Below are 12,460 nucleotides of genomic sequence, written 5' to 3' on the forward strand. Positions count from 1 at the left end.
GTTCGACCTATTCTGCTCTTATAGCTACTCTTATATTTCATAAGTGTTCAACTGTATGACTGATCAGAAGCTCCTCGCATCGTAACGTACGAAGTCGTAAGCCAGCTATTCTGCTCTTACGGAATACAGAAGGGTAAGCTAATTTTTGCATGATAAACAACATGAAAATAGTCGCTTTTATGTTATGAACTATATATGAAATTAAATTAAATTATTAGCATAAAAATGTTCCGTTGAGGGCTAAGACCTCCTCCTATAGATTTGTCACACGCGGTTAGCTACTTCGCGTAAGACATGTTTGCACGCCTGGGATTGTTCGCTTGGTTCACATTCTGCACTGTTTTTAGCAACTGTTCACTTCTCTCCTTAGGATTTTCCAGTCTTTGCTCTTTCTTGCTCTCCTTGAGCAATGGCTTCCCACACGATTTCTGAAGAGGTCCGCCCATCTTCTTCTTGGTGTTCCGCGTGATATCTAGGGACCGGATTTTTATGTAATATCAAACTGTGAAATATGTACATATTTATGTAAAAAAATAAGCTGAATATGTACCAAAATATGTAAAATCAATATCTGGCAGGTATAGGGTAGATCATAGACCACCCGACTTTTTTACCGCACACTTGACACATTACTATTTTCCCATCTGTAGTGAAAGCTTCGTCCATCGCAATCGATGATTTTGTTTTTGTTTTTAGGGTTAAAGATACAGGGGCCATTTTAGTTAGTTAAAAGCAGTAGATAAACTCACTTGCACGTTATACTGTAAGTACTAAAACTAGAGAACTGAGTGAAGTGAATGACACAACATTATTGCAAGCACTGTTTCGCTTTATAATAATAATAATAATAATAATAATAATAATAATAATAATAATAATAATAATAATGATTTATTTTAGCTGGCAGAGTTAAGGCCGTAAGGCCTTCTCTTCCACTCAACCAGCAAAAAGTGTATATACATATGCATGAACTTACAAAGAATTCAACAATTTGATTTAGATGAGAGTTACATGTATACAAGAGTTATTTACAAATTAAACAACAAAATACTATGAACTATTAATTAAACACTGAAATAAACTGTGTAGCAGAATTAAACTAAAATACATAGAATGTTAATATATTTCAAATAATATTAGATAATAAAAAGAGATTATTATGAGACAATTTTGAAAATACAGCACAATCAGGATGATGTCTAAAGAAAACAGTAACAATGTAGTCAGTGATATTTTAAATCAGTATGATTGGAGTGAAATGCTAATAAGGTTATCTTTTAAGCTGTTCTTAAAGGTGTTTGTTGTCTTGCAGCCCCTAATACTTTGTGACAAGGAATTCCATTGACGCGAGGTGGATATTGTAAAAGATGATGAATAACAAGATGTTCTATGAAGAGGTATACGTAGCGTGCCACAGATGAGTGATCTGGTATTTACGTCGTGGTTAGAGTATAGATAAGAGAAACGAGACGAAAGGTAATTTGGTGTTGAAGTGTGCAGAATTCGAAAGAGTAAAATTCGAAAGAGTAAACTGGATTAGGAGAATATAAGAGGAGATGTGGGACACTTGCATTTTAGCTGCTCCCTGTAAGAAACAAAGTACCTACTAAGACCTCAACTATAGGCATTTACAAACTGTTGTTTGAAAAGTGACATTCCTGTCTCATTCAGAAGGGTAGGATTATTCCAGCCGAGAACCATACTTTCTAATTGCTCGGAAAATCCCATATCCGTATAGGCCTACTAAATTTAAAGTAAAGAGGTCAAGCAATAACCTAAAAAGCTATTTATTTCAATTTTCAGCAACTTTCCAGCTTGTTTCTTTACAGCTTTTTTTCAAATGTCGGCTACTTTATTGTGGCTCATGTCAGACTTGACACGGGTTTTCCCTGGAAGGGTTAGAAAGAGGGTGGGTAAGGTTGCAAATTGCATGGGAAAGCTTGTTGAGACGTACGCAGAACAATTATAGTTCGAGACAAATCATGTCGTCCTCGTCCCACTCCATCGCATGAAGGCAACGCTACTTTCTGAGTGATTTTTACAATACAAGGTAGTTGTATGAGAAAGATTGCCTTTTGTTCACTCATATTTACAGTGGCAGTATGGGGTGAGTGCCTCTATTACTTCCTGGAACTAAGAACGTTATGTTTCGTCCCGAAATATATCCTTTCTTGCGTAGATAAAAAGGCTTTTTCAATCTGTGTATTTCAAATTGTAAACTTCCCCAGCAGAAGTTTTTTTTTTTTTCCTTTTAGAGAAGTAAAAATGAATAATATCCCTAAATATGTAGATTTATGTAATAGCAAGCCATAATATGTAATGTGGAGTAAATATTCAAAAATAGATAGTATCAAATTTTAATATATTAATGGCAATTACAAGATTCGCGAAGATTTGTTATTTATAGGCCTATACCAGTCATGTCAATTGACGCCCCTAGGAGCGAGCGCACGCCTTAGAGCTCAGGGGAGCCTGAGCGCTTTACAGCGGAAAGGAAAGAGACAGACGAAAGAGGTAGTATATGCCGCTTGGTCGAGCTATATTCAGGGATGGCCAGCACTGATTCAATAGATAAAAGGAAGACAACTTAATAAAACTATATCCATGTTAATTTTTAGATTTGCCTGAGAAGTATAAGTGCATTATAAGAATGTAAGTTTTAATTTTAATGCTTATTTTTCACAAGTTTGATTTTTTTTTATTGAAAATAAATATTTTCTCAACTTTTCTTATAGAAAAGTGAAATTTTCTGACATAGGCCTATTTATTTAGTAGCCCTACAGAATGATTTCGGTAAATATAATATACCATATATAGGTATTATTGAAGATAGTGTATTTAAAATTTTGAAAATATTCATATGGAAATTGTTTGTAAGGAAATGAATTAACAAAGCAACTAATATTACATCATAAGCAGAAGATGCATGCCCATGTGTTGTAAAAATGTCAGCTCTATAGCTTCAGTACATTTCGAGAAAATAATTTAATATTCTGATGATAGGAAGTTGCTCACAAATATCACCTTAAAAGCATACTTCGATAAGAGTTTTGTTATGTAATATTAGTTACACTTAAAACAGATATAGTATCTAGGTAACTTTGCTTTGTGCTGTAATATTGTTTTGATTAGTTCATTCATTACTTTTGTAAGGCTAAAGATACCATCAATATCAATTCCAAGTTATCATGTCATACTCAATCTCTTTCTTTGGAATATCGCTTTTTTTTATGAATGATGTGTTTCATCCACTTAATACAGTATAATATTATACTACTATGGAATTTAAGTGAATATTCCTTCTTATCTCTCTGTATTATGTTATTAACATATAAAACACAACTACAATATTAAGAAATCAGTGTTAGTACTTTTGTTTTACAGACAATATAGATAATATCAAACAGAAAGCAGCCATATAAAAATAACGACATAAAATTTCACGTTCCGTTTGAAGTTTGGCCACCAATGTTTTCTTAATCCAACAGGCTGCTTGTTCATATACACAACCCTTCCTCTTTCCATAATTAGCGCTTGCTGCCCGCGCTCTACGTCAAGGTCAGAAAAATGCGCTTGCTTTGACATAACTGGCCTATACTGTTAGGCTGATAGGAATATAATATGTAATTACACAAAAATCCGGCCCCTAGCTGATATCTTGCCAATGGGGAGATCCCATAGTGTGACTTTCTGTGCCCCTCTCCCGTCTCCAAGTCTTGTAACATGGCCTCCCCACTTCCATTTGGTGTTGTGGCTTGCAGTGCTGGATCTTTTGGAAAACTTTATTTGGAACTCTGTCCCTCAGTGATAAGCCCAGTATCCTTCTCAGCATTTTCCTTTGGCATATTTGGAGATTGTTACGCCGTTTGGCAGTGAGACACCGTGTCTGACACCCATATAACAGTACAGAAGTTGCGTAGGGCTACAATATGTCTATTTGATTTTTTTTTGCTGATATATAAAATCGTGATATTCGAACGCATAGACTTAGTCCGCTCTTGAGCTGAACGTGACCCACTAACTTATGGCGGGCGCCCTCTCTGAGACTGAAAACACGGAAGGAATCCAAGAGCGCACGTATACCTATGTTCGTTGTGTCCATGGTAAAACAGTCTATATCAGACATGCCCAACGTTCGTTTGTACCCGAGCATATTTCAATGATAATAAATAGGGGTGCGCGGATGCCAGCTTACGATTCTACTGCTGCTGCTACTACCACCACCACCACCACCACCATCACCACCATTACCACCATCACTAACATTACTACTACTACTACTACTACTACTACTAATAATAATAATAATAATAATAATAATAATAATAATAATAATAATAATAATAATAATAATTAGATACCGGATTTTAAAGGGAATTCCTTTAATATTTCAACACGAAACATGAAATAATTAATTAAGATGTTCAAAACTATCTTCCACCGACCAAATTATGTGGTTTTAACTTCCCTTTTTTTCCCTTTCTTAGTCCATATTCCCTTTCCCCCCCTCTTTTTTTTTAAATATCTCTATTTTGGTCCTTTTTTTTACAGAATATCATAAATGTTTAGATAATTTTTTCTATATTTTTTTCCGATAGGCCTATAACTTCCTAACAAGAGAAAATAAATATCAGTAATCGATTAACTAACGGACTTACTTGTGTTAATTATGTAAGTCTGTGCGGCTTACAGCTGTTTCGGTGCTTCATCACACCATCCTCAGAGCCTACTCTGATTCCAAACACTGAAAAACTAGTAAAGTGTGCTGATTTAGAGTTCAGGATAAAAAGAAAATTTTTACCTCTGGTTTCAGTTGATGTTGAGCGGTCATTTTCTGTTCATAAAGACATTCTGCATTCAAAGAGACAGAAACATATTGAAATGTTGAATGTGAACAAATACAACACTTTCCTTATGTTGTGAAGCGATAAATAAATGCTTGTGTGTGCTATGTGTATCCATGAATGTGCTGAAGTATGTTTTCAATTGAAATAGCACCATTTTGACGGAGTAATACAGCCCTTTTTTACTATATCAAATGCAACACTTTCCTCACGTTGTTAAGAGATAAAAGATTGTGTGTGCCATGTGTATCAATGAATGTGCTGAAGTGTGTTTTGGTGAGTAATATAGTTCTTTTTGAAGTCCTTTTTTTCGGTTATAACTTTCCCCCCTTTTTTTTCCTTTTTTCATGAAAAAATTTCCCTTTAAAATCCGGTCTCTGCTAATAATAATAATAATAATAATAATAATAATAATAATAATAATAATAATAATAATAATAATAAGAAGAAGAAGAAGAAGAAGAAGAACAAACATATCAAATTATGTTTACACTCCGACACGAGTCTCAGTCGTCACATGAATCCATACAATTATTCCTTCGGAATATCATCTCTACACGCCTGGATAAGTGTTTCCGAGTGTTTGATTCATTTAGTATTAGCTATAGGCTTAATTTGAAAAAAAATGGCAGATTAGTGAAAATTAAGAGAAAAAAATTGTTCAAAGAAGAAAGAAGCTGATTCAGTTAAATTTGGTAAAGAATGGACCGACTGTAGATCAACCAAAGCCAGGATATGAGTCTACGAAAGATGGTAATATACGAAACGACTTTTTCAAGATGAGGAAAAGAATGTGCAAATTACCAGCGTAGATCAAAATATAATTCACAGGGTTCACATCATTCTTCAGGTAATATAAAGTGGGTATAAAATCAATGTACAGTTATTCAAATAATATTTAAATCAAACAAGAGAGCTGTACATTAGTTTATACCAGGGCTGGGCACATTACGTGATTCTGAGAAATAAGTGCTGTGTGCTTTAAAGAGCTGGTCTCGCGAGCGGTGTGACGTATGCATACTGTACGTCATTCAGTGTCGGTGCAGTGGTGACTCTGCAGTAAGATGGCGAACTTTGAAGACGGAGCTTCCGCTCATACACTAAAGCGTCCCGCTACTCCCAATGCGTTTAATGTATCATGGGAGGAGGAGTTCTTTTTGGTAGAGAGCAGTGGATTAGCAAAGTGTTTAATTTGGCATAAAACACTCCAACTGATTAAGAGGTTCAATATCCAGCGACATTATTCTTTACAACATGCTACTGAATATGACAAATATGTTGGTAGTGAACGCCATAAATTAATACAACTTAAAGAAAATGTTTCTCAGGTACATTATATTAGAGCATCTATCTTATATTTGCATTGCATTATAAGTTATTATGCACTTAGTAATATATAATTTTAAATTATACAAGTATTATGATATATAATATGTAATATTATATATCATGAACTGTAATATACTATACTATGATATATCATAATATTTGTATAATTTAAAATTATATATTACTAAATGTACTATAATAACTTATAATGCAATATAAATATCGAATAGATACTCTAATATAATGTACCTGAGAAACATTTTCTTTAAGTTGTATTAATTTATGGTCATATCATATCTTATATCTTATCATATCATATCATATCATATCATATCATATCATATCATATCATATCATATCATATCATATCATATCATATCATATCATATCATATCATATCTCGCATCGCATCACATATTATATTATATTATATTATATTATATTATATTATATTATATTATATTATATTATATTATATTATATTATATATTAACAGGATGACAACAATGCACATAGTGAATCGGCTATGAGAATTAGCTACAAAATTTGCCACGAAATTGTAAAGGAATTGAAAACATTGAACGAAGGTGAATTCATCAAGCGATGTTTAATTATATTGGCAGATGAACTCTGTCCATAGCAAGTAGGGGAAGTGGAAGCCATACGCCTGTCTCGTAGAACCGTGGTGAGGAGATTGCAGTATGTGCGTGTGGGTTATGTAATGATTTGTGTGTGTGCATAGAGCGATGTTTATTTCATTACATTAATAAGAGTGTTATAAATTCTGTATTGTAAAATGGATTGATGTAATATTCTTATAAACTATTATATACTGACAGACTGAATGACTAGAACAACCGTGGTTCTTGTTATATTAATGCAGGGAAGGTAGCTGTAATGCGAGTCCGCCACTGCGTGAGCGTTCTGCTCCGGCTTGGAATTGAAGTGCCTTGCGGAGCGAGAGCAGCTCTGGCCGACTAGACTGAGCCGCTCTCATGCCCGGCCTGGTTTATACCCATGGTATTATATGCCAGTATCCGTTCATAAGATCCAGGTCCAGGCCCAGAAATTGTAAGTAATTTTATGCTGCTAATAGGGCAACTATCGGAAGAAGCCCAAGAAGCTCACAACAAGGACTGTATAATATAAGGCAAAATCATAAATTAGTAGAAAGATGTCAAGAATCCATACTAACAAAGACATACTTTCTATGTTGATGACTTCAAGTGATCCTGTCATCTCCAGTCTCAGAAATCTTTGGCACTCAGCACATGTTGATTTATCACCGGATGCTATAAAGTTGCTTACGGACCTTAACATTCCCCTTAGTGCTGGATATTAATGAGTTTTAAGTATTTGTTGATCTGAAAACATTCTCCTGTTTATGTATCACCTGTTTTAATTTAAATGTCAGTCAGTATTTTAATATATCCCTTCTTTATTATATTAATATTGTATTATATATTTTATTTTGAGTTAGTATTATTGTCTTTTTATTGTTTTCATTCATTGATACTATAGCAGAAAGTACATTAGAAAACGTAACTCTTAATAATATTTCCTCAATTTCTGCATCTCTGATTCTCTTGTTCGCAGATGAAATGTTCGTATATTCTCATCATCTGTGCACTGCCCATCTGCATCTCGGAAGCTGCGAGGATCCTGGCCCTCATGAACTTTTCAGCACGCAGTCACTACGTCATGTATCACACGCTATTCAAAAGTCTGGCAGCCAGAGGCCACCAAGTGGAAGTCTACGGACAATACCCGCTGGAGAAGCCGGTGCCAAACTATACTGACGTAGTCATAGCTGCTCCAGCATTTCTACAAGATGTGTCCATAGAGCAGATCAGAGGAACGGGAGTATTTCAAATGCTGACGCATTACAAACAGAACATGCTGGACACTTGCCGCGCCGCTCTAAACAATCAAAACATCCGGAATCTCATGAACAGCAACAAAACATACGATGTCGTCATCATGTATCTTGGGGGACCAGACTGTTTGATAGGATTTTCTCATCGATTCAAAGCTCCGCTCATCGGTATAACCGCCAGCACATGTCTCCCATGGGTACCACATCGGATTGGTAACCCTGACAACACGGCGTACATTCCGAATTTATTTTTGTCTTTTAGAGATCAAATGAATTTCTGGGAAAGACTAGTAAATACAGTGTGTGACTGGGCTATGAAAGTTTTCTATCACGTTGAAGCTAATATGCTTGTGGAAGAAACGTTGAAGAAGCAATTTGGAAAGGATTATCCATCACTGGAAGAATTACAGCGGAACACAAGTCTCATCTTGGTGAATAACCACTTGTCAGTCAACACTCCTAGACCTGCAGTTCCGACGTTTGTAGAAGTGGGTGGATTACACATAAACAGTGATGGAAAATTACCAGAGGTAAGTGTAGAAACCAAACACAATTCACCTTCACAGTGGGTTTCTCTATGTTAGGTTACAAAAAAGAATACTAGTTCAGTATTTTTTTTAGAAATGCGTGTTTTATTTATATTGTAGACAAAACTCCCTGTACAGGAATTTCTCATAAACTTTTCAATAGACTTTGTACGAAGGCTACTATATTAGAGTTTCTGCAATTGAAAAGGACCTCTCCGGAATAAGGGTGTGATCAACAAAGCTGTATTTCACGTTTCAAGAGGAAGTAAAATAATTTCAGGGGCATATTTCGTTAGCCCTATACTTACTGGCACAACCATTTGACTAATCAAGAATACAAGTATATTCAGATATTGAAAGCAATAAATGTTCATTATAAATTAATACTTCAAAATTACTTTTCCTTCCTAAGTCACATATTTCAATAACTTTATGTTCCATTCTTTTCCGGTGTGGTCTTCATTTAATAATGAAGGCCATAAGCTCTAATAATTGTATATTCTGTGTGATTCAGAAAGTATTTGTGAAATCCTATATGAAGAAAACAACGTTATTTGGAATAAAGAATGTTGCTAAATAAACAAATCCATTATTTGGAATAGCCTCGGAAATAAACTATGTTACTAGTCAGTGATGTCTGCAATGGAAGACAGAAGGAACTTGTCACCATATCCCATTACCTCCTGGTTTAATTGTCTCAGGTGTGATTCCTTATTGGTGTCACTTATAAGTTTCAAACCAGTTTTCGAACTCATTACTAAACACACATACATACATTAATAAACTTGCACACTAGGTAATGGAGAATTCATGTTGCAAAATATCTGAAACGCCACAGAAACATAACAAAAACACGTCAATCGTATGAACTATTCCGTATTGCTATAGATGGATGAATCTTTGAACAGATATTTAAACAAAGGTGAAGCTCAGTAGTGCGATTAATGCTGCTATAACACTTCTGGTACAAATGGGTACTTTCTAACTAAAAACAGCAAAAGATTTTTACTCTTACTCCACAAAGGTTTCATTACGCGTACAATAGAGTGTCGATAGCGGCCAAGATCCATGGTCTATACATGCGGCGAAGTTATCTTTATGTTACATTAAAATTGTTAGACTTGCATTTCATTTACATGTACCTTCTCTTAAATAATCCCTTACATTTGTCTCAACAGTTGATAATGGCACGCATGGATTTAATGAAAATTTTTAAAACCCTAATCCAGAGAGAAGTTTTTCAAAATTTTCTGTTGGAGCACTACACAGTTCTATTATTGCCACAATGACTTTCCTGCTTTTTTTTCTTTTTCTTCCTTTTTCAATATCGTAGAATAACGTCCTATTAATTACACTAGCCTGCGAATTTCAACTTTATGTTTGTTGACTAACTAAGTAATGTGATTTTATATAATGTCGATGTGCTGAATCCGAATTTTCAATCCGTTTGCTTATAGAAGCAAACGGATTGAAAATTCGTCAGGTTTGTTTGCAAAATCACTTTAAATGTATTTTATAATTACGTGAATTTCATCACCAACTTTTTCATTTCACTTTTTCATTTCAAATTCAAAAACAATATTTAAAAGACACAACTTGCTGAAATTATGTGCATGGTTGTTCATACATGTCACTAGAGTGTTTTTGCTTTGTTTTGTCTTGTTTACTTCCCTATTGGATGTATAAATGAGCACAGTATCACACAAAAATGACACCACTTGCTTCTTAGTTGAGAAAGTCCTCCTGCTCCTCTTTCTTTTATGTTTATCTTCAGGTATTTCACACTTTAAGATCCAACAATAATCACCAAGCATACTGATGCTCCCGCGTCCCTGGTACCTTCTTTCGAACTTCTGCAGATCTTTGTGAAATCGTTTATCTTACTCTTAGCTGAAAAATCCTAGATTTTCGGCGAAATAATCTAGCTGAGAAAACAGAAAATTTTGATACTCATTTTACAACCAAAATCCTTGTATGCTTCAAACATGTTAGCCACAATGTTTCGGTAATTAGGATCCTTGTTGCCAAGAAATTTTAAAACAAGTTCACAAAAAAAAATCCATGCTGATTTCTCCTCTTCATCCATACTGTTTTTAAATGCTGCACCAGACGTGTACTTAAAACAGCCTCCTTCCTTATTTAAAGCTTTTACAAGCTGTTTCATTAAGCCAAGGTGGATGTGGAGAGATGGCAGCACAACTTTAGAAGAACTCACAAGGCTTTGGTGCACACAATTCATACAACCGACTTCCAAATTTTGTCGAGGTGGCCAGTCTTTCATAGTCCAGTGATCAACTCGTGCCCTACTATCCCACAGGCAAAGAATACATGGAAATTTGGTAAACCCAGATTGTTGACCCAGCAACATAGTAAGAACTTTGTAATCATCACAAACTTGCCACTAATGTTCTTATATTCTAGAGCAGTTGCAAATTTGTGTATGATTTTTTTTAGGATCACTGAATAGGCAACGGGCACTGACCCAAAAATGTTTCCGTCATGAAGGAGGAAATCCTTTAAACTTCGCTTGGAAGCATCAATGAACAGTCTCCATTCACTTAGGTCATAGTTTGGAAGTCCAAGTTTTAGCATAGGCCTAAATTCTTTCACATTACTGCAATATACAAGATTATCATCTTCGGAGAAAAAGTATTTAAAGCCTATTTCACGTTGTCAGTACCAATAGAATGATGCTTGTTTAAGATTTTCTGGTCGCACAGGGATTGGTACATCAGGCACAGGTAAAATGGCTGACCGAACAACTGAATACACGATTTGATTTTTATGTTTAGAATCGTACCCCTTCACATCACACGAACAGAAGTAGCAGTCATTACTATGGTTCGACTGCTCTCTCCAAACCATAGGTACTCCAAAAGATAGCAACGGTCTTCTCCAATTGATCAAATGATGAAATTCTTCAGTGCATACTCTACATACTCTGTGTGGTCCTAAGCTTTACTTTGGTCTCCAAGTATGACTTTTTCACAAAATCTATAATATTATACCTCTACTTAGGCAATATGTATATCCTACATAAGTTATACGTGTATAACAAAAGTGGTATGGATTATTTAGACATCCTCGATGCAACATGGTAAATACTTTCTTACTGAACTAAAACTTTTCAACATTCTACTCCACAATAAAGCTTCAAACTGACGAAACGCAGACTAATGAAATGTGAGAGAAACTAGACGTGTTGAGTTCAGTCTCTCACCAAGGAGTGGCTGACATTTCTGTCTTTCACAAATAAAAATAATGACAAGGCTGCACGTTATTTCGCCCTAACTTCCTTATGTGATTGCACTCCCTATTTGCTAAGAAACATCCAGTGTCCTTGGTTTTCAATATAAACACCTTAAACATATGTTGAATATATTTGGTTTTCATATCCTAACATACTAAACCCACATATGTTAAAGTATTACAGTTTAAATAATTACGCTATAAATTGTCGTAATATATTATAAGAAAATTAAAATAACAAAAACATGGTACGTGATAGGAACTTTTTGGCCATTAATTTGATTTCAGCATGCTAAAAATACCCTAAAAACATTAAAACTTTGGAGGCAGGAATTTCATCGCAGACTAGTGTTATTGCACATTACGTTTATTATTTTTTGATGCAGTACTTGTTGAGGAAATTTTGTCTTCTCTCCCAGCTTTGCTCTAAATTACATTTCAAACGTCGTGATAATTAAATCGCTTACAAGTAGGTTAAGTCCAATATTACAGACTGTGGTACTAACTTGCTACCTGTAAGAGGAATTTCCATAGCATTGAATTAGCCTTTCTTGGCCTACAGGACTTGCAGACGTACCTCGATGAAGCCAAAGAGGGGGTCATTTACTTTTCTCTAGGCTCAATGATTAGAAGCG

The 12,460-nt window shown here is 34.9% G+C and overlaps 1 protein-coding gene across 1 annotated transcript in view; it reads left to right on the forward strand.

Moving 5' to 3' along the window:
- The first annotated feature begins 5,096 nt into the window (after positions 1–5,096).
- The window catches only part of LOC138695157 (UDP-glucosyltransferase 2-like), a 21,199-nt gene continuing 13,835 nt past the window's right edge, over positions 5,097–12,460 (forward strand). The window contains exons 1-3 of the mRNA XM_069819614.1: positions 5,097–5,120; positions 7,770–8,579; positions 12,388–12,460. The exon at positions 12,388–12,460 is cut by the window's right edge and continues 144 nt beyond it. Coding sequence (XP_069675715.1) covers positions 5,097–5,120; positions 7,770–8,579; positions 12,388–12,460 — 907 coding nt within the window. The remainder of the gene's footprint in view (positions 5,121–7,769; positions 8,580–12,387) is intronic.

The sequence above is a fragment of the Periplaneta americana genome, chromosome 2 (genome assembly GCF_040183065.1).
Source record: "Periplaneta americana isolate PAMFEO1 chromosome 2, P.americana_PAMFEO1_priV1, whole genome shotgun sequence".
Lineage (NCBI taxonomy): Eukaryota > Metazoa > Arthropoda > Insecta > Blattodea > Blattidae > Periplaneta > Periplaneta americana.